This window comes from Balaenoptera borealis (genome assembly GCF_965194805.1).
Source record: "Balaenoptera borealis genome assembly, chromosome: 8".
Lineage (NCBI taxonomy): Eukaryota > Metazoa > Chordata > Mammalia > Artiodactyla > Balaenopteridae > Balaenoptera > Balaenoptera borealis.
The window spans coordinates 28,274,625-28,295,562 of NC_138865.1; the positions used below are offsets into that span (position 1 = coordinate 28,274,625).

Here is a 20,938-nt window from a genome sequence, read left to right on the forward strand (position 1 = left end):
TCTTGCTTATGATCCATTGTTTGGTTTGTTTTGATATCTTCCTTCCCTATTGATTGCCAGCAAATGATCATCAATAAGATTTATGAGAAGGGAATTATTGGAGTCTAGATTTTTTCCAGGGTTATCATCCCTTTTTAGTTTTAGGACCGGCGACAGAAGGGTGACTAGTCAAGTGCGCTGGTCATGAATAACGACAACAACACAAGAAGGAGCCAGTGCTGCAGCCACTGGGGAAGCCTGATGTTTGCAAGATGTGAAGCTGCCAAAGGATGTCATGGGAAAATGACTCCATTCCCAGGACTTGGCCTGGGAGGAGACCAGGTGAAGGCTGCTACTGAAAATAAAGATTCCCTTCCTATTAGTGGGAAGGGAGTTAATGACTTACTTTTTGGAAAGGTCCATTTTTGCTACTTGAATGTTGTCGAGTGAATTACCTCTTCTATTGCACAAATACTAATTCAGTGGATTAAATAAGTGAATACATACACTTCAAATTCAAATGCTTTGCTACTTTTTTTGATTAACTTTTATTGGAGTGTGGTTGCTTGACAATGTTGTGTTAGCCTCCACTGCACAACAAAATGAATCAGCCGTACCCATACAGATATCCCCTCCCTTTTGGACTTCCCTCCCACTTAGGTCACCACAGTGCATTAGGTAGAGCTCCCTGTGCTATACAGTATGTTCCCATCAGTTGTCTATTTTATACATAGTATCAATAATGTATATATGTCAATCCCAGTCTCCTAATTCCTCCCACCCCACCCCTTTCCCCCTTGGCATCCATACATTTGTTCTCTACGTCTGTGTCTCTATTTCTGCTTTTGTTTTGCTACTGTTTTAAGGGATAGATTTTTTAAATGAAAGATGAATTCAGAAAGTAAAAGTTAAAATTAACTGTGTCCCATGTAAACGCACTGCTGTAAATTCTGGAGATACTACTAAGGAATTGAGTGTTTTCCTCCCTTTCTTTGACATTTCTAAGATCAGAGTTAAAGTCTAGCTTGAACTTTACTGTGTCCTTAAGGATCAAATTTGGGAACCTAGTAAGTGATCAAATAGATTGGCAGGGAAGAGTAAGAACACAGGTGAAGAAATTCAATGAGCTCAGGATGGGAAGGCATGTCCATTAATTGTCCACCTTCATGGTCTTTTCCCAGGAAAAAGCATTTTGTGGCCAGATATTTACTCCTCAAAGCATCATTCATAATCATTTTTAGCACCCCAGTAAAAATATATTCTCATTGAAACCAGATTTCAATGAGATCAGTTATCAAATTACCCATTTTCGGTCTGGTGGTTATTCTAATATCAGCTTAACATCTAAACTTTCCAGTGGTTTCCCTAAAATTGTAAAAACTAAATAAGCCATATTTAATTAGTTTAAAGAGGCCCGAGGGGCTTGTGTGTTGTGTTTCTAATTTGCATGTGTAGAGTATCTTTATGATTCAGGCCTCCAGTGCTATCAATATGGTGGCACTGGGAAGTTTATAAACATTAGAAGGGAAAATCCTGAAGCTTAAGATGAACTTATTTCCATTATATTTAATTAAAAAACTAATAACTCAGAATATTATAAGCCATCATTATAAAATGGTAAGTACAAAGCTTATCTTTTATATTTAAACTACTCTCTTTGCAAATTTAAATTAATTATTTTAAGAGTGGCAATCAACTGATGAGGGTTTTTTTTTCATGGTTGTTGCTACTCTGATTGCATATAGTGTACATTTCACTAAATATCCCTAGATATTACCACCTGATTTCAGACCCATTTCTAAAGCATGCTTTAGACAGCACAATTTATCAATATTCCTTCTGAAGGATTATCTATATGTGTTTTCTGTTAAAAGCCAGCATCCCCGAGTCTTTATTGACATTTCCTTTGCCTTGGTAAATGCTGGAGAACATATTAGTTCACTTTAGTTTAGATGATTATGATGTAAAATGTGGATAGTATGAAATGTGGATGAATATAATGAGGGCGATGATTCTTCATATATAGTAGTTTTAGCTTTTTGGAATATTTTGTGTATGATCTAGTGAGGAAAATCATGTTAGACTCCCTGATTGTATGGTTAAAATTTCCTTGGTCTGTGTTGTAGTATTTGGAAGTTTTAAAGAAGGTGGTCTGTCTTACACCCCTAGTTTCTTATTTTGCCCATAAGTCATTGCGCTTCTAGAATGTTCATGAAGAATTAGAAATGTCTCAAATATCACAGCTTCCACCAAGAACTTTATACATAGCAGCTGATCAATTCATCTACCTGATACATAAAGGTAGTAAGAGAATAGTCTATACATAATTTTTGATTGTATGTGTGTGCATATATATAAATTTGACCCACTGTATAACCCCCCAAAGCCAAATAATTCAAACTTTAAGGCATTTTATGATTTTAAAGTACTTCACTGATTCAACACATAACAAATGTTAATTAATTGACTAGAACTTATTGCACATTTCATGTTTTCTCTTTTACATATTTTTTACTTATGCAGTTTATGTATTTATTTTGTTTTCTATTAATTTATGAAAAGTAGTAAAATATTTCTTAGGAAAGACTTTGCAATAAATAGAAGAAAGAAGTCTATGAAGGATATTAAGAGGAATGAGCAGAGAAGTTAGGAGGGATCCAGGCGTTTCTAGGGACAGGTGGGCCAAAGCAGAGAGATGCAGACCTTGCATCTTTGAAAACCATGATTCCTGAGCATGTTACCACCTGTTTGCCAGTGTTTTCTGTGAGCTCCCTAATGGAAGTGTTGGTTATTGTAGAGATAGGAATGGGCTAGTATCATCACTCAACATTGGACTAAGTGCTCCTGGAGTTTACTTTTGAAATTTCTAGTCTGGTTCCTCTAGCATTCCCATTTTGAAGTCTGGGATTGGGTTCCAGATAATACATTTAACAAAGTATCCCCTCTGAGGTCATACACCTTACCTTTTTATACAGAGAAACACAAATTACTGGAAATGCCTGAATGTATAATTTTTCAGAACTGATGGATTTTTTTTTAAGGGGTAAAACACAGACACGTACATGTATTCATATACCTATTCAAGAAAATAGATGCCATTAGATAAAAATGTAAAGTTCTTGAAGCTTTACATCTTTACAGTCAAATTGGGTTTGACTATTCATATTAGCTGAATTTGTTTCCATCAATATTAAATTGATATTTCCTAGAATTACAAGTGACCTAATATTTCTCATATAAAATCAAGATTGCTGAAATCTGTGTATTCTAAATAAGAACATGCTATAATATTGACTTCATTTTTTTCTTCTCAAAAATCTCCTAAAGGAACTTTATGCAGTTTATCCAAGTTTATTCAAAACAAAAGTTAAAAAACCAAAACCAAAAGTAAACAAACTACCTTAGAGTAAACCACGCTGGACTTTCATTCTAGATCTTGCATGTGAAAATAACCTTTTGTTTTTACAATTATTGTTACTGGAGGTGACCCTTCATGAAACTGGCTTTAGCATTTCAGATGCTGCTTTCCAACTCCGGAGAACATGTTCTTTTTAGCCACGTGACGTGTCCTCTTTAGTCACCCCAGGTATGGTGGTGAGATGAGTGGTCTGGCCAGAGCTGATTGAGATTGATTAGGAGGAAGTGTACACACATTTTGTTCTCCTTTTTTGTTCCCCCAAAGTGCTTGCATAAACAATCATCCCCAGAAAGAGGGACAACTCCGTTCATGGCCCAGATGCTGAAAATCACGCCCTCTAATGCGGCAAGCCACTCATCACTGACAGTGCAAATGAGACTGCTTTAAATTTAACTTGATCAAAAATGGCATATCAGATTACTATATTGTGTATTGCAAACAGAAAGTAGATGGAGACAAGCTGAACTGACTGGATGTTTTCTTTTCTCTTTGTAATTCTTCACCTTTCCCGTACCGAGACATTGATCATATTTCCTCACAACAGACTTATGTGTTGGTGGAGCCAGGAAAGATTTTGTCTAATGCTCCCAATACAATTGATGGCTGAGCGTATTAGCAACAATTCTCAGCGTTAAGATATTTATTTCTCACTTTAGGAAGTACATTTACTAGTACAAGTTAATACTCCAGGTTTTAGCAGGAAATAAATACACATGATTCGATTAGGAGACAATGCTTAGGCCTGGGCATCAGACACTAAATATTTTCTTATAACCTGGAACGTCTGATTATTTGGACTCTGCAATATCCCAAATAAGCTATGATGTAAAATTCACTGTTTTTTACAAAGAAATGTTAGAAAATGGAAAGAGTGAATAATAATTTAAAATATCTAGACGTATATCAACTCCTGATATAAATCAGAATATTACTGAATACATCAAAAATGTTTGATGCAAATCTTATAATAATAAAATTGTCCCTCATATTTTTTCATAAAATCGTAGTTCTCCAGTATTTCTATCTTTTATTCACAGGCTACGTGCCTGGTAGAACTGGTCAGTATTCCCAAATACTAGTCTGAGCAATTCAGATGGCAATAAAAGGGCTTGCAAACCAGATTTTTATAAAGGCATATGAATGTATTGGGGACTTTTTGCCTCTGGATGTCAGATTTTTCATTCTGTTTATCTGTGCTTCCTAAAAGTTTTTAGACCTATTAGGGCCAAGACACATTCTTTTTCCGATTTTTCTTAACAAATGATCCTGCAGATGCAACTGTGGGTATTGAGTGCAGTGGACAGGCCAAATGTAATAGCATCCATGTAAAATACACCCATGTACTAAAGCACAGAGCACTGTCTTGGTGACCAGGCAACTTTATTAAATCACGGCATGATGGTAGCATGTGAGAGGAGAAGCCCCCAAATCCCAGGGTTCGTGCAGACCCTGCCGTACACTTGTCACACAGAACTCATCTGCTCAGATTTTCCCATGGTCCTTTTCAAGGTCTGGAGTCTCCAGGTTACCTCCATAGAACCTAAGATGCTAGATGAGACAAACCAGAACAAACCAAACGTGTTTTTCAGCGTTGTCAACAACCTTCAGGGAGGCAATGTTGTCATTTCTCTCTACCAAGTAGCCCAAATTATAGCACTACCCCCAGAATAAGGCAATCCTCAGTCTCTTTTGGATTCAGTGGACTCTTTTGAATGGGTGAGCATCTTCCAGGGATGCTCAGATTTCTTTGTTCCTGCTTCTTTCCAAGACAGTGTTTGGGTTTACAGAAGGGCTGGTGCCCTCATGGAGCTGGATGGTGGGGCTTCTCACGTTGGGGCTCAGCTCCTTGCTATCTGCTGAAGGGAGTTTGTCTGCTTTTAACGCTGAGGGTTACTTGGCACCTGCTCCTGAAGCCTGTGGCGGATTTACCTCTTGGTAAGACCGTGTTCCCAGGGAACAGGTCATTGTCCCTTCCGGGATCTTTGCGATGTCACTTCTTGCCTCCCTGAAGCCTGACCATGAGTCTCATTTGGTGTCCAGCCTGAGCAGCCTTGGTTACAGGTTTAATTTGCCTTTGCCAAGTTGACCTGTTCAGATCCAGTCAGACTCTCATCTCACTTCTGTGCCCCCTTTTGATGGCCTGTGGGCAGTCTGGTTCACCATGCCAAGGGGAAAAAGATCGTCAAATGGTTTTGTCCTGGCAGTTTAGTCCAGAAGAAACCTATCACTTCCACTCAGAGCTTGTTGGCCAGAGCTGGTCACATAGCCCCACCCAACCACCAGGGGGCGTGGAAATCGCAATCCTCCAAGTGCCTGGAAGGTAGAAGAAGGGAAATAGTTGGCAACCATTAGTAATGACTACACAGCCCCCTACAAGGTGATCTCCCAAAATTCCAAATGGAAGCCAAGACAAAGCCTTTCCACAGCTTGCTTATTCCTCTCACTTTTCTGATCCCCCTGGGACTTCGCTCCTGAGCAAGGTGTCTGAATCACCCTCCCACCACCTTTTACCCTTCCTCCATTTCCTCTCTTTCCCACGATCGTCTGGGTTCCCATCTCTTCTTCCTGCCAAAGAGGGAGACATCACACGTCCTGTTTCCTATTTTCTTAGTTGGTCTTTGCCCTCCCTGGATTCTCTAGGGCTTCATGGGATAATGATCACTGGCTAACAGGATTTACCAGAGAGGAATGAAAAACACAACAGTTTATCCTTGCAAAATTATGTCTGTGTTTATAATCTGCCCAGTAAGTATCTTATGGTGGCCACAATTTTGCCATAGTATTTTTCCAAGAGTCAGTACTGCCTATGACGTACTTGGCAACTTCCCAAAAGGTATGTGGAAGCCCTTCTAAGCACTATCCAAATTCAAAAATAGTTGTCTAGCAAATTCCACTCTGTTCTTTTCCAAAGTAATCACTTTTACATCATGTATAATATACAGAAATGTTCATGAACGTTATTTATTTAACAGTATGTATCCTTGACATACACCGTGATGTCTTTGTGTACTCCACTTTTAATAAATATTATTGGCATCCCTATGGAGATATATTTTATCCCATTACGTACTGCTTTACTCATCCAATGCAATTACATTGCCTCTTGTAGGGATATTCCCTTTTTCTTGTTTGGAGTCACTGATGAAAGACGTACCAAGTGAGGTGACCTTCAATCCTGCCAAAGGGGTGAGGTTCAATTAGCAACCTTTCATGAGGCATCTGGGATCACTATTGATCAAAGCACACAGGAGTCTTGAACTTCTGGTTTAACTTGTGGCACAGAGACTGGTCCAGGAAGACCACAGCCAGTGGCAAAGGCTAATGGAATATCTCAGTGGACCCTGTGGTCAGCTACTCCCACCTTTGCTCTGAACATTAATGAGGAGCTTCTGGACTAGGGGCTGACTGGAAGATGGTATTTCAGGGGTTCCCTGTTCTCTCTGTCCTGTGATCCTTGCAGTAGACTCTTCCCTTGTTGCCATGTTTCCTCCAAGGAAATCCAGTGGAGCAGGCTTTTCTCCGACACAAAATAATGCCATACTTTGCTGGGGATGAATGCCTACACCCCAGAAAAATGCACCTTTGTCAGTAGTATTTACATTTTGTGAGGCTCAGACCTCATCCTTTTTGCATTCTCATTTTACTACTCTATTTTGTATAGCAGCTCGTCTGTACATATCTCTTTTTATCCAAGGCTTCCACAGTGTGCTTACAAATTGTAATGAATTCAGCTACATAACATCACTAAAGAAAATGTAAGTTTTACCATCAATGGACTTTTTTTCCAAAGGCTTCTGGCTAACTGAGCAGTCAAGTATGGATGGATAATTTAGTACTCATGGTTTTATTTCTAAGCATGTCACCCTTGCATTTCCTGACATGATCCTACACTGAATTTAATTAAAAAGAAAAAGGAGCTCTTGCCTTAAGAAGAGTAACGGTGTGTCCCTGGGAAGTGGTGGGGGCCTTGGAGCAGAGCGCCTGGCCTCCTGCCCTTCTGGGCATCCTGGATTCCCCACTGTTCTCTACATGTCAGAGGGAGATGCAGCTATTCTGAGTGGCCTCAACAATGATCTGGAATCATATCTGTTCTGAATAACTCAGGGGGCCTCTGAAAGATGCACAATGATGCTTTTATAGAATTAGACCAGATCTCAGAGCTGCACCTCTCATAAACATGAAGATTTCACGGGAGATGCACAAATAAACTTGGTCATACATTTTATTCAGTCATGAATGAGGTATTTACTACATGTTCGGATGGTTTATAGGCTTGCTGGGCAATTTGTATTTTATTTCTAAGGTGAGAAATGAGCAAAATCATCTTATAGTCTTGTCAATACAGAACTTCAAACACATAAGAACTGCAAAGCCTGAGATCAACTCAGATCTGAATGCCTCGCTACTGTGTGTTTCTTTAAAACTTGGTCAGGAGTGTCTATGAGAGAAGCAAAACAAAACACACAGTAGCAATGGATTTTTGTTTATTTTATGCAGAAAGAGCTGCAGCAATGAATGTTAATTGCCAAGGGCATTGAAAGTTGTCCCTCGGGACACTGCACACAGAACTTAAGGGAGTCACGTGTGAACAGTCACACTGTACTTTTTTTCTTTAATATCACTGGCATTTAATTTGAATCACAAATTAACAAGTATACACTTATTTTTTATTTAATTTTAAATTGTCTGTTTACAAAACCATTATAGGGTATGTCTGCATTTAGTACAGGAATCTGTTTTACAATTAGGCAGCTCTGTGTGATTTTTTTCATTATGGATGCACTTTTTGGAAAGCTACCTGTTGTCTCCTGCTCAGGCTGCTAGCAGACTGCAGGAAGCACAGCAGAAAGGGAATCAGAGGTTACCTAGACAGGTCCAGAGGGAGGATTTCTGCATTTTTTACATCCTGATAGCTAGAAAAGGTATATGTAGATAGTTGGAATTGCTCCTTAAGAAATCAGAGCTGGAGCAAATGCTTAAATTTCCCTCAGCAATGTAGGCAGGGTTGTGACAAAAACACCAATATATAAATCCCAGAGATCTCTGAGTGGGATGGTCAGGGAGCATCCCCAGGGCCTGCTGCCCTATGGCCCCTTTTTCCTGGGAACATCTGTTACTCCTGCTTATCTCACCCTTTCCCCACTCACCCAGCCCCGCCTGGAATCTGGAATGAGTTTTCTGTGAATTACGATGCATTTAAGTGAGGAAAGAAATACACAGAGCTTGATGAACTCCTATTTGAGACAATGTAATGAAGATCTTGGAGGGAAAGTTCCCTTGGTTACAATTTCGATTTAGCCATTTACTTGCTTGACATTTAGATGCCCTGGAGATAGGTTAGTCTGTTCACTTCAGATTATCCCACTTGACTTTGCTCCCTTCAGTATCTTTCTGCTCTGGACCTTGTTCCAACTTGAAGAAGGCATGAGCTATTCTCCTTTTCACCTCTGGGTAATTTCCACCTCTGGGTAATTTCCCCCTCTGCACAAAGCTGACACTCATTATGACAGTGCATGCCCCGTGGCCACCAGGGGCAGGGGTCATTTTCATCTTGATCAGTGAGCAGAATAATTAAGGCCCTCGCTGAGAGTTTCCTGTTCAGCCTTTCCTCTCCCCAAAGACACAAGTCACTGCCTGTGTCTGAGCCAACGAAAGGGGGGGGGGAAACAATCACACAGGGATAACTAGAGACAGAAACCTTCCAATATATCTGCCAGTATATCACTATAAAAGACAGTCTGGTATTGATAAGCAAACAATACTGAATAACTGACAAATCGCAGGGATATGTTCTTAGAAGGGGTAGAGAATGAAAAGGGAGCTAAGCTTTAATAAAATACCCTCACCCGAACCTAAAATGATTGTTTTTTGCTTGTCTGCAAAGCAGAGACTGTAACACCCGTCCCACTTGCCGGGTGCATGGAGGAGTTGTGAGGTAGCACTTAGAGCATCTGGGAGGGTCCTGAATACATCACATGCTTGTGACAAGTTTTGGCTTTCCTCATTTTCTCTCCTTTATCTAGTATAAAGTGGCAGGTAACGGGCCATTCAGTAATGAAAAGACTGCAATGCCCCACACTCTGGATGTCACCCCTCTTTCACCATGACTGTCTCCCGTCTTGCGATCGTGTATGGGAGAGAAAGTATTGTGCTAGATGCTCTAACACAGCTTCTTGTTGAATTCTCATTGCAGCCCTAAAGCATACCTATCACACTTTGCTGGGAGGGATGTTTTGTGTTCAGTGTCCTAAGCTGTGGAACCTTGTTCTGTGCAAGTCAGACCCTCTGGACATGTTTTCCTTTGTATGAATTGTGACACTTTATTCAACTAAGGGGCTGAGGCAGGAGACAGGACGGTGACAATGGAAAAAGACAGTCTGTGGTGTGGTCAGGGGAAGAGCTGGGTGGGAGGGCAAGTGCCTTTCTTGTGGGTTCAGCGCTGGTGACTCCAAAACAGTAATTGCAAATCCCTGGGCTCTGTTTCAGGGGGTGTTGGTTCCCAGGGGGAATTTACTGAAGATTTGCAACATTGAATAATGCAGGCTGATCAGTTTCAGAACCACTGCTCTGCAGCTAAGAGCTGGTGGGGCGGCTGTGCTCAGGCGTACCCACTTTAATGTTGTTTCAGTGTATTTTGTTTTGTTTTCCATTACAGAACAGTGTCTCCCTTACCCATCAGTAAAACTGTTCGGGGCTCCCTAACAGTCCTCAGGTTACATTTGTGCATTTCCCACTTTTTCCAGTCATTAGAAAAAAGGGCATCTACCCCGGTGGACTGCGTGCATGGGCGAATGCACAGTAATTCAGCATCATCACCCTACAGGGGTCTGGGGATTACGCCGTGGCTGTGTTACCCAGCTGAAATGAATTGCTTTGCAGCACAGGGAATTCTGCAGTTTCATTACTTTATCAGAGTACCTACTTAATCACATAGCTTAATTTGCATACCAGTAGCACCTTCTCACCACAGGTAAGGAATGTGAAATGTTCAAGGTTGATTACCTGCAGATGGTGAAGAGTGGTTGACAGAGACGTGGCTGCATCTGTGGGAGAGGCTGGTCCCAGGGCAGATGCTGGAAGCATGCCGATGCTTTTTACTCTGTTGCATTTCTGTACATGTGGTACCCGTGTTGATGATACTTCCTGCTTCAAGAGAGATTAAAGATGACAGAGAAAGATTGTGAAATGCAAAAAGAAGAAGTATCTTCAGTACATTCTTTACAACCTTGATACTAAGAATACAGGACATTTAGCAGTTTCGCAGAGATTGAAACTGATTCATATAAAACTTCAAATGTAGAACCTTTAAGTTAAAATGATCAGCTAAATGCCAACACCTAATTTCTGCCTTCTTTTGGCAATTATTATAAAATTACAGGCAGTTGCAGAGTAATGTTACTTGGGACTGTTAGTTAACCCTCAGCTAGAACCCAGAAGGACTTATCATTCATCAAACATTAGAAGGGACCTTTGCACAAATCAGTAGAAGTAGCAGGAAGGTGTTGGGTGGTGATCAATCTTGTTATTAAAGACAAAGAAAGACTGAAAACTATCACAGGTTGGAAGACACTAAGGAGACAAGGTGACTAAATGCAATGTGGGGTTCTGGAACAGAAAAAGGGAGTTAGTTAGTGGAAAAACTGGAGACATCAAAAGAACGTTTGTCGTTTTGTTACCATTGTACCAGTGTTAATAGCTTAGTTTTGATCAAAATACCATGGTGATGTCAGATATTAACATTAGGACACACTGAGTAAAAAGTAGACAGGAACTCCCTATCCCATCTTTGCAACTCGTTTGTAAATCTGAAATTATTTCAAAATAAAAAGTTTCATAATGCATTACAGAACAGCCAGAGTTGTGGCATGTTTAAGATGTGGATCAAAGGAAAAGACATTGTGCTTGTGGTTGAGAGGAAATTTTGGAATTTTGGAATAAAGATTGCAGGAAATGAGGAAATCTTAGAAAGAATTTGAGTTTTAAAGAATTTGTAAGCTTTAAATTTTGCTAAGGGTTATACACGTAGTGCCGTTAGCAGAGGACATAGTGAAGCAACAGATGTGCCCACTTGCTAGTTTCACCTCCACACCCTGATGTAAGCGCTCCACTTCCATTTTCCTTTGAGCTGTCTTGTAACCATGTCACACACCTCCTGACATGTACTTGGTCGTAACAGCTTTTGTAAACAGGACATGGATGTTAATAATAGCCCCTAATAAAAAAGATAATAAATGTTGTCTAAAGTGTCAGACCTTATTATGAGAGCCTCAAATTAGATGTCAGGACAATGGGGAAAATTGTTTTTAAAGCTAGTTTTTTTGTGTTAGGGACTGTTTACATGACACTGTGTTTTCTAGACATGGATAATTAGCAAAATATCAGTTCCAGAATGCATTTCAAACCTGTTTCCCAATTTTTATATTGCATAATAATTTAAATTCAGAAAATTTAATATGACATCTAAATCTAAATTCAAAACTCATGTTTCTGTTAAACTAGAAGAACAAAATATATCAATCATACATTCACAGGTATCCCTAATTCTTCGGTGTCTCACAGGCACTGGAGAAAACAAAGCACAGTAATTTCCACTCTGCACCTATTGTCTTGAATACCTGAGAAACTCCTCCCCATTCACTTCCTCTGGGTTCTCGCTCACCCTCCTTGCTGACTTTTTAGAACTCTCCCTCCCTGCACAGAAATCACTTTCACCTCCACCCCTCCCATATTGCATTTCAAATTGTTCTTTGAAATGTCTGCTTCTCCTATGAGTCTGTAAGCACCATGAGTGTAGGGCTATGCCATAGCCATCTTTGTTATCCCAACATTCCACATTGTACTTCCTCATGCTGGGAATCCACAATTAAGGTTTTCTAGCTTTATTTTCCAACAAAGGAAAGTTTGTTATTTTCCAACAAAGGAAAGTTTGCCCTTTGTTTATGTCCAACAAAGGGCAAGTCATGCATTGAAGCCAGTAACGACACTAGTTCCAAGCACTGATGTAATGGCATGATGTTTAGTTGTCCACCTATTACATTAAGCAATTTCACTTAGCGGGACACCCCAATACCAGAGAGTCAGGGGTTATGAACTAAGAAACAAAACAATTAATATAGGCTTCATCCATTTACATTTAACCTGTGTTTTTATTTTGTGTTTGTGTGTGTGTATGTGAGTGTGTTTGTATAATTCTGGGGCATTATATAACGCAGAATTTGAAACTATGATTTTCATAAATCTTATTTATGACCCCATTCTTACAGGTTAATATAGATTTCAAAGATTTCTCTGTCTTTACCGGTTTTCTTCTTTTTATTCCCACAAAAAGGAGCTGGTGGCTGGTCTCCCCTTGTGTCAAATAAATACCAGTGGCTGCAGATTGACCTTGGAGAAAGAATGGAGGTCACAGCTGTGGCCACCCAGGGAGGACACGGGAGCTCCGACTGGGTGACCAGCTACCTCCTGATGTTCAGCGATGGCGGGAGGAACTGGAAGCAATATCGACGAGAGGAAAGCATCTGGGTATGTGCTTTATTGAAAAGCAGTCTGTCGGAGGATGAATTATGCCAGTTACTGCATGTTGCTGCCCATCTGTCAGATCAAGTATAGAACCAGAGCCTCCTAAGTTACTTGAAAGTGTTTCCACTGAATGTAAGCCACATGTGACGTTCCAGAAGACACCGTCCATGGCTAATTTATGAAATAAGTAAAACAATTTTATAATGTAGCGAAATATTGAAAATGTCTTCCCATTCTTCCTTTAAATAGTGTGAAGTCTAAGGAATAAATAAGTCACATACGACTGATTTTATTTTTGTTTGATAACAAACACAATAGTTTATATTGCCTCAGCATTTTTAAATCGAATTCATTTTCTCTGTGCCCTCTGATAAACTGAAATTTCTGAAAGACCCTGAACATGTAAAAATAGATGTAATGGAGAGTCTCTCTGTGGAGGACTTGTTGAGGGATATGTTGAGTTCCTGCTCCAACAGGAACTTGGGCACCATGTGGCCCCTTGTAATTTATGGACAATAGATCCCTAGGATTCTTTGGAATCATAACTATTTTACATCAGTGACATAGTTTCTACTTCTGATTACATATCCATGCTTCTTTTAGAAGAATTAAATTTTGTTTGCTTAACTTTTTGAATATTAAAATTTATGTAATTTATTCTATATTTAGCATTTCATATCTTTAAATCACAGTCTGCTGTGAATGAGAAGCTCTAAAAGTAGAGTGTTGTAAAGGTCTGCAGCAGGTTTGCAATTGGCTGATGGTGTGTGGCCTGAAGAAGATTCATCAGGTGGAGAAGAAATTACTTTTTTCTTCTTCTTAAAAATATAATTTAGATGGTTGCCAAGAGCCAGGGGAAGGGAGTAATGGACTGTAAGTGTTTTAATGGAGACAAAGTTTCAGTTTGAGAAGATGAAAAAGTTCTTGAGATGGAAGGTGGTGGTGTTTGCACAAGAATGTGAATGTTAATGTCCAGAACTGTACACTTAAAAGTGGCTAAAATGCTAAACTTTTTGTTATGTATATCTTACCACAATAAAAAATACACAGTAGTCTTCGCGTCGCAGCAGCCGCAGCATCAGCCGCTCAGTCTCGGGCTCGCCTGCCCAGCACCTTCTCCCGGGCCGCGGCGGGAAGAGAAGGAGCCCGGGAGCCTCCGCTCGGACGCTCCAGACAGTCTGCTCGACTCGCCCGCGTCGGTGAGGCTCGCGGGTGGGTTGGGCGCGCCAGGGGCCGCGGCGGCGGCGGCGGCGGCGGCGGCGGCGCCCGGCATGTATCAGAGCCCGCGGCGGCTCTGCTCCGCCCTGCTGCAGAGGGACGCGCCCGGCCTGCGCCGCCCGCCCGGCCCGCCGCCGCGCCGCCGCTCGCCCGCGCCCGCCGCCGCCCCGCGCCTTGCTTCCCCCCGGCTCCTGGCGGCGGCCTCGGCGGCCCGCGGCGTCGCGAGGTTGTGCTCCCGAACAGCGTGTCCCATGGGCAACGGCACGAGCAGGCTCTACAGCGCTCTCACCAAGACCCTCGACGGCAGCCCCGCCGCCCGGCACCCGGAGTATCTGGTGGCGCCCGACCCGGAACAGCTGGAGCCCATTGACCCTAAAGAGCTCCTTGAGGAGTGCAGGGCCGTCCTGCACACCCGGCCTCCCCGCTTCCAGAGGGGTTTCGGGGATCTGAGGGCCGACGGCCCCAGTAGTAGCCACGCGCCTATCCGGGTCATGCAGTGGAACAGCCTCGCCCAAGCTCTTGGAGAAGGCAAAGAGAGCTTTGTACAGTGCCCTCTTGAAGCACTCAAGTGGGAAGAGAGGAAATGTCTCATCCTGGAAGAAATCCTAGCCTACCAGCCCGACATACTATGCCTGCAAGAGGTGGACCACTACTTTGACACCTTCCGCCCCCTCCTCGGTAGACTGGGCTATCAGGGCACGTTTTTCCCCAAGCCCTGGTCACCTTGTCTGGACATGGAACACAACAACGGACCAGATGGCTGTGCCTTGTTTTTTCTCCAAAACCGATTCAAGCTCGTCAACAGTGCCAACATCAGGCTGACGGCCATGACGTTGAAAACCAACCAGGTGGCCATTGCCCAGACCCTAGAGTGCAAGGAGTCCAGCCGGCAGTTCTGCATCGCCGTCACCCACCTGAAGGCTCGCACGGGCTGGGAGCGATTTCGATCAGCTCAAGGCTGTGACCTTCTCCAGAACCTGCAGAACATCACCCAGGGAGCCAAGATTCCCCTTATCGTTTGTGGGGACTTCAACGCAGAGCCGACAGAGGAGGTCTACAGACACTTCGCGTCCTCCAGCCTCAACCTGAACAGCGCCTACAAGCTGCTGAGCGCGGACGGGCAGTCGGAACCTCCGTACACGACCTGGAAGATCCGGACCTCGGGCGAGAGCCGGCACACTCTGGATTATATCTGGTATTCCAAGCATGCGCTCAGCGTGAGGTCAGCCCTGGCTCTGCTCACCGAGGAACAGATTGGACCCAACCGACTACCGTCCTTCAATTACCCTTCAGACCACCTGTCCCTAGTGTGTGACTTTAGCTTTAACGAGGAACCTTGATGGACATTTATATAAATGCTTGGCTGTGTCTCTTTAGTCACAAGTCTTAACCAGGGACGTTTCAGGAAGCTGAAATAAGATAAGAGGTTGACTGAGGAAGGCTCCCCAGTTCCTCTCACTTCACCTTCCATGTTTCCAGCATGCCCTTGGGGAAGGAACCCCATTTGCTCACAAACCTTTTCCATTAAAACCTACAGCGAAAAAGGTGTTTGCACTCCAGTTTCGGTTTGTATTGTTTTCTTTCCCTTAGCATTAATAATTACATTTTGATCATTTAAGGGCATTATACTTGGCTTTGTTTGGAAGCTTTTTTAGTTTGAGGATCCTGTATTAAAATAGACTTGCTCGAGTCCCCTGTAATTAACAAGTATGCAGGAACAATTTCTCTAGACAACATTTCAAGTTATTTATTTGTGGTTTTTTAAAAATATCAACAAGTTATGCATGGCAATATTTATTTTTTTTATATCTTTGTGTAAAATTAAGTAAATAAATTATAGCATTATGAACATTTAAAAACCATGCAAAACATAAGTTATAGAGTAATTTATAGTAATCTTAAAGCGTTAAAGATGTTCTTACTTGGGGTCTAATAAAATAGTAGTGTACAAAGGAACTGTTTAGGCTGGAGGGGTTTTTGTTTGCTATTTAAGTGGAAATATCAGTTCTCCTTGATACATTCTTCACAAATCCTTGCTGTGCCTCCGTGTCCCCCATTATTATGTTTCTTGAAGAAATTCCATTTCTGGTTTTCCATCGGAATGCTATCGGTGTACATTTGCGGTCACTCAAAAGTGTCATTATATGTATTGAATATGCTTTGCACAATAGGTTGTTTAGGAGCTGATATGTGGCAGTGGCTAAGTCAGTGGGACCTTCTTTTCAGAGATGGGAAACTATTTCTAGCCTGTTAATGAGGCTGTCCTTGAGATTTACTAAAATAGCCAGGTGACTGGTTTAAAACAACTAGAAAGCAGAATATAGAGTTAGAAAGATAACCTGGAATTCTCTTCCCTCAGAAATAAAAGTGGTAAAGATAACAGGTGAAACCCCTTCCTAACAAAAAATCCCCAAAAATAGCCCATTGGTAATAAATGGATAGATATTTTACCCCTGAGTTGTAAATATTTAAGATCAATAAATAAATGGTCTTTTAAAGCTAAAAAAAAAAAAAAATACACAGTGTATCTTCCATTTAATTTAGGCTAAGAATGTTGTATAACTTAAGAAATTTTTTTTCTTAATTGTCAGAGTAAGAAGAAAATTGTCAGCTAAAAAGCCGTTATGTCTTAGCACATAGCTTATCTATAAAAGTAACAGGCAACAAAATGATAATATTCGTTGTGTAACAAACTGCCCTCATTTGAATTTCCTTAGAACTCTGTAACTTATTATAACTTAATAGATTGTGGTCTACTTAATTTCTTTTTTCTTTTTTTTTTTTTTACTTTTTTTTTTTTTTTTTTTTTACTTAATTTCTTATCCCTGGAGCTTTTATTAGTTAGTCAATAAATGTTGATGCAAATTGAATCAAGAAAAACTAGTTAGTTGTCTAATACTAGATAAAAGAACAAAGTGGGAAGGGCTATGTGAGTGTTTTTAGGGCTGGCTGACCTAAGGTTTCCAAACAAGTAATTGCCATGTGTATGATCCGAAGCAGATATTAATGTTGTGCTTATTCTAAGAACACCAAGTCCAAAGCAGGGTTAAGGTCAATATTGCTTAAGTGAGTTAAAGCTTAATGAAACATCTACTTACATAGAGAACTTTTGTTCAAAATTAAATATTATTTTTCAAAATTAGTTAACTAATAGTTAATGCCTACTTATTCTTCATTGTATTAATTTAAGGTTCATATTTTCGCCCCGCTCCAATCCCATTTGATTGAGCAACTCTAACAATTCTTGTTTTTAGTTAAGCAGGTTGGAGAGGAATCATATGTAAGCATCACCCTCTGCTGATTTCTTTAAAGGTCAGGCACCCTTGGGGAAGTAGGGTCAAGAATATAGTGGCATTATTAATCCTAGATCATGCAGGTGAGGACAGAAGTGGACCCCTCAATCCTATCCATCCTATCACACAATAAACATGGGTAAAGTGGCCTGCCTTACACTCCTGCTGAGCTTGCATCCCTCCCTGTGTCCCCAGCACTTCATGGTGCCTGGGGCCGAGCACGTTGGTAAATGTTTTGCTGAATTAAAACGAATGAGTGGAATCTACGTTCTGGCAGGATGCCTTCCTTAGCTCCCTGCTCTGTGCTTCTCTGTAGCCCTTGGTCTCAACTTAGTGATCCTTGAAGCTCCAGTGGAGGTGTTTCTCCTCTCTTACATTTTGAGCTCCTTTAGGAAAAGGGCTCATCCTCACATCTTCTGCGTGCACCACCGTGGGTTAAGTGAATTCATCTCCTAATCTGGGCCCGACTGTACACAACTGGCATTGACAGCAGTAAATCACACTAGTTGATGATTCTGACATTATACTCACAGTTTCTTTAAAAAGATTGGGCTGGTTTGGCTGCTTTCCAGACCTCTCACAAAATGTCAGCTGCTCTTAAAAATCAACCATACACCTTACCAGAGGTTCTACCCCTTCACGTGGTTGTTTTAGATATGAATTGCTGATGTTAACTTGAGAATGAATTTAAGATTTTAAAAAATGTCCTTGAGATATATACTCTTCATTAGTGAAAGTAATATGTTTATTCATGGTGCCATTTACTTAATTTCCTATCACTGCTTTAACAAATTTTCATGGATTTAGTGACTTAATACAAGACAGAGTTATTATGTCATAGTTCTGTAGGTCTAAAGTACAGTAGACCTGGCTGGGTTCTCTGCTTAAGGCATTTTTCCTGGAGGCTCTGGGGAAGACTTGTCCTTCAAGGTGTCTGGAGATTCCCAGAACCTTCCCCAGGTTCCATGATTTGCTGGGAGGATTCACAGGACCAGTGTGTAGTCATACAGCTATGATTTAGCACAGTGAAAGGACACAGAGCAAAATGAGCAAAGGAAGAGGGTGCTTGGGGTGAAGCCCAGAGGAAATCAGGCCCAGGTTTCTACAGTCCTCTCCCAGGGAAGTCATATGGGACTAGCTTAATCGCCCAGCAGTGAGTTATAGAAACCCACATGGAATATAACCAACCAGCTGAGCTCATGTACTGGGGGCTGGTCATGTAGGCACCCTCTGCCTTGCATGTAACAAAATCCCAGACTCCCAGAAGGAAGGCAGGTACTGAGTATGAACCACAGTGTTTGAACAAACATTAGGCACAGTAAGCCACCTTTATCATTAGAGTCTTGGGAATGGGCCAGCCTTGCAAGCAGGCCTTTCAGAGGGCAGCAGTCAGGACTGCCCTCCTGATGCTTCTGCATACACACTCACTCACTTCCTTGTGGGTGTAGGACTGAGACACTGATCTCCTGTAGGTTGCCAGCTGGGGGCTGGTCTTTGCTCCTAGAGGTTTCCCACATCCCTTATGCTTTCTGTGTGGCCTGTTCTTGCAGCAGGGGGTCAAGTCCCTTTCATCTTTAAATCGCTCTTTGTTCTTGTTCTCCTTCTGCTGCACCTCTCTGATTTCCTCTTCTTCTAGCTGGAGAAAGTCCTCTACTTTAAGGGCTCATGTGGTTAGACTGGATCGACTTGGGTAATCCAGGACAGTCTTCCTAACCATAATCCCATCTGCAGAGTCCCTTTTGCCATGCAAAGTAACATATTCACAGTTCCTTTCTTTAGGGCCTGGACATCTTTGAGGCCTTTCTGCCCACCCCACTGTATTTATACATCTCTGATTTTTTTTTTCTTTCTGCATTTGGTATCCTTTCCTAGCAAACACATTTCTCATTGGATCTGAAGATGTTTTCCAGAGTCATATGAAGTCATGTTGCAGGGGTATCTGAGCACCTGCTCGCAGTTGGTGTGTCACAGGTGTCCCCCCTGAGAGGCTGCTGCCCCGCCATCACTAGTGTAGCTCTCACCCACAGCAGTATCCCCAGGTTGTGGCCTCGCTGATGTAACCTTGACCCCCAGCAAGAAAGACTGTGTATTGGCCTTCTTCTCAGGAAGCCTCCTTCTACTTTTATAAGAAAGTCCAAATCAAGCACTCCTTCTCTGGCCTTAAAAGTTTTGTGGATGTTCTCCCTGTCATAATTATTTTAAGTGACTTTTCTTGTTCTTCTGGGTCTATCTGCTGTCTGTGCTAACTCTGTCCGCTAATACATGTTAACTCTTTCCAAATTCTGAAAACTCTGAGAAAAAGGTCTATCCTAATTCCTTACTGAAAATGGACATGAGATGATAATAAGACAGAAGATCTTTACTTATGTTACTTTGGGCAAGTTGTCCATATGCTTTGCCACATGTTTGCCATGGAATATTAATTAATATGTGACATGCAAGGTATACCTCTCTAAATTCTCAAAATTATGAAATTGAGACATGGCTGGCCACAAAGTCTTTGACTAAGGGATTTGAGGACTGCAGGTCCAGTTATTGAAGGTTAGTTATCCAAATTGACTTTCTTAAAAAAAGAAATTATGTTCTTCACTGGTGATATGTTCCACTTTAATATTTTTTCTTAATGAGTGACTGCTTCCATGGCTGAACTGGATTTCTGTGTGAAAATAACCAAAAAAATTAAACAAATACTCAGATCTGTGAAATACATTCCAAAAGGGTTTTATTTAAATGGAAATATAGGCATGTGTCTTACATGACAGAAAAGGCATCACCATCTCTCCCCAAGGGATGCACTACATCTCAGGACATACAAACTCTTTTGATGTGCAGAGTAAATGTCCTCACTTGAAATGTAGTGGAAGAAGTATCACTGTTTGAACAAGTTTAGAAGGGGTGCATTTCCTATACGATGTGAACAATCATGGTTTATATCGGTCATTTAGTAAACCAGGTGGCTTGACCAAGCTTGGTGCTAAACGTCCATAGGACTTAGAAGATGAGCTTGCAGCTTCAGCCCAACTAAATCAGGAAGTGGCCAGAGTCTTAGGACGCTGAGGATCATAGACCAGCAGTGCAGTGAGCAGTGCAGCAGATCGGTGGTCACTGACAGAGCTCACTAGTGTTGAGTTTCTACTGTTTCCCTGAGAATATGTCAGCCAACACTTACATCAATCTACTGTGACTCTGAGATTCATTACAAGAATTTTGTGGGGCAGCCCTTGCGAACCAGGATTCTTACCTGCAAGCTAATGTGAGCTCTGAGCTCCCTGGGGGCCTCTGGACCAGGCTGGGGAGAGGTGTGGGCACCAACCACTGTCCTGCTCTGAGTCTGGGTCTGTGAGCATCCCTGGTGGGCAGGAGAGGTCTGTGAGTGGGCAGCCTAGAGCGCTGGCAGTATTCTAGAGGGGTGTTGGGGCAGCTCCATCACCACCCTCCTGGGCACCTATTTGGTCTTCTTGGGACCCTCTAGCAAGCCTTGTCCTTCCCAGACCACCTGCCTGCCCTGACT

The 20,938-nt window shown here is 41.7% G+C and overlaps 1 protein-coding gene and 1 pseudogene across 16 annotated transcripts in view; both read left to right on the forward strand.

The window, feature by feature from the left end:
* LOC309632912 (V-type proton ATPase subunit B, brain isoform-like) overlaps positions 1–20,938 on the forward strand; it is a 175,228-nt gene that overhangs the window by 114,112 nt on the left and 40,178 nt on the right. For 10 of the 15 annotated variants that reach the window (XM_082400980.1, XM_082400978.1, XM_082400977.1 and 7 more), the window contains one exon: positions 12,726–12,919. The exons of 1 other annotated variant lie outside the window; for it this stretch is intronic. In XM_082400980.1, coding sequence (XP_082257106.1) covers positions 12,726–12,848 — 123 coding nt within the window. In that variant the 3' untranslated portion in view covers positions 12,849–12,919. Of the gene's footprint in view, positions 1–138; positions 501–12,725; positions 12,920–13,585; positions 13,886–20,938 lie in introns of those variants that run through there. 4 more of the 15 variants (XM_082400970.1, XM_082400979.1, XM_082400968.1 and 1 more) reach the window with 4 other exon arrangements.
* Positions 14,062–15,865, forward strand: LOC309632904 (nocturnin pseudogene; annotated as a pseudogene). Its single transcript has one exon. The product of its transcript is annotated as a nocturnin pseudogene (transcript).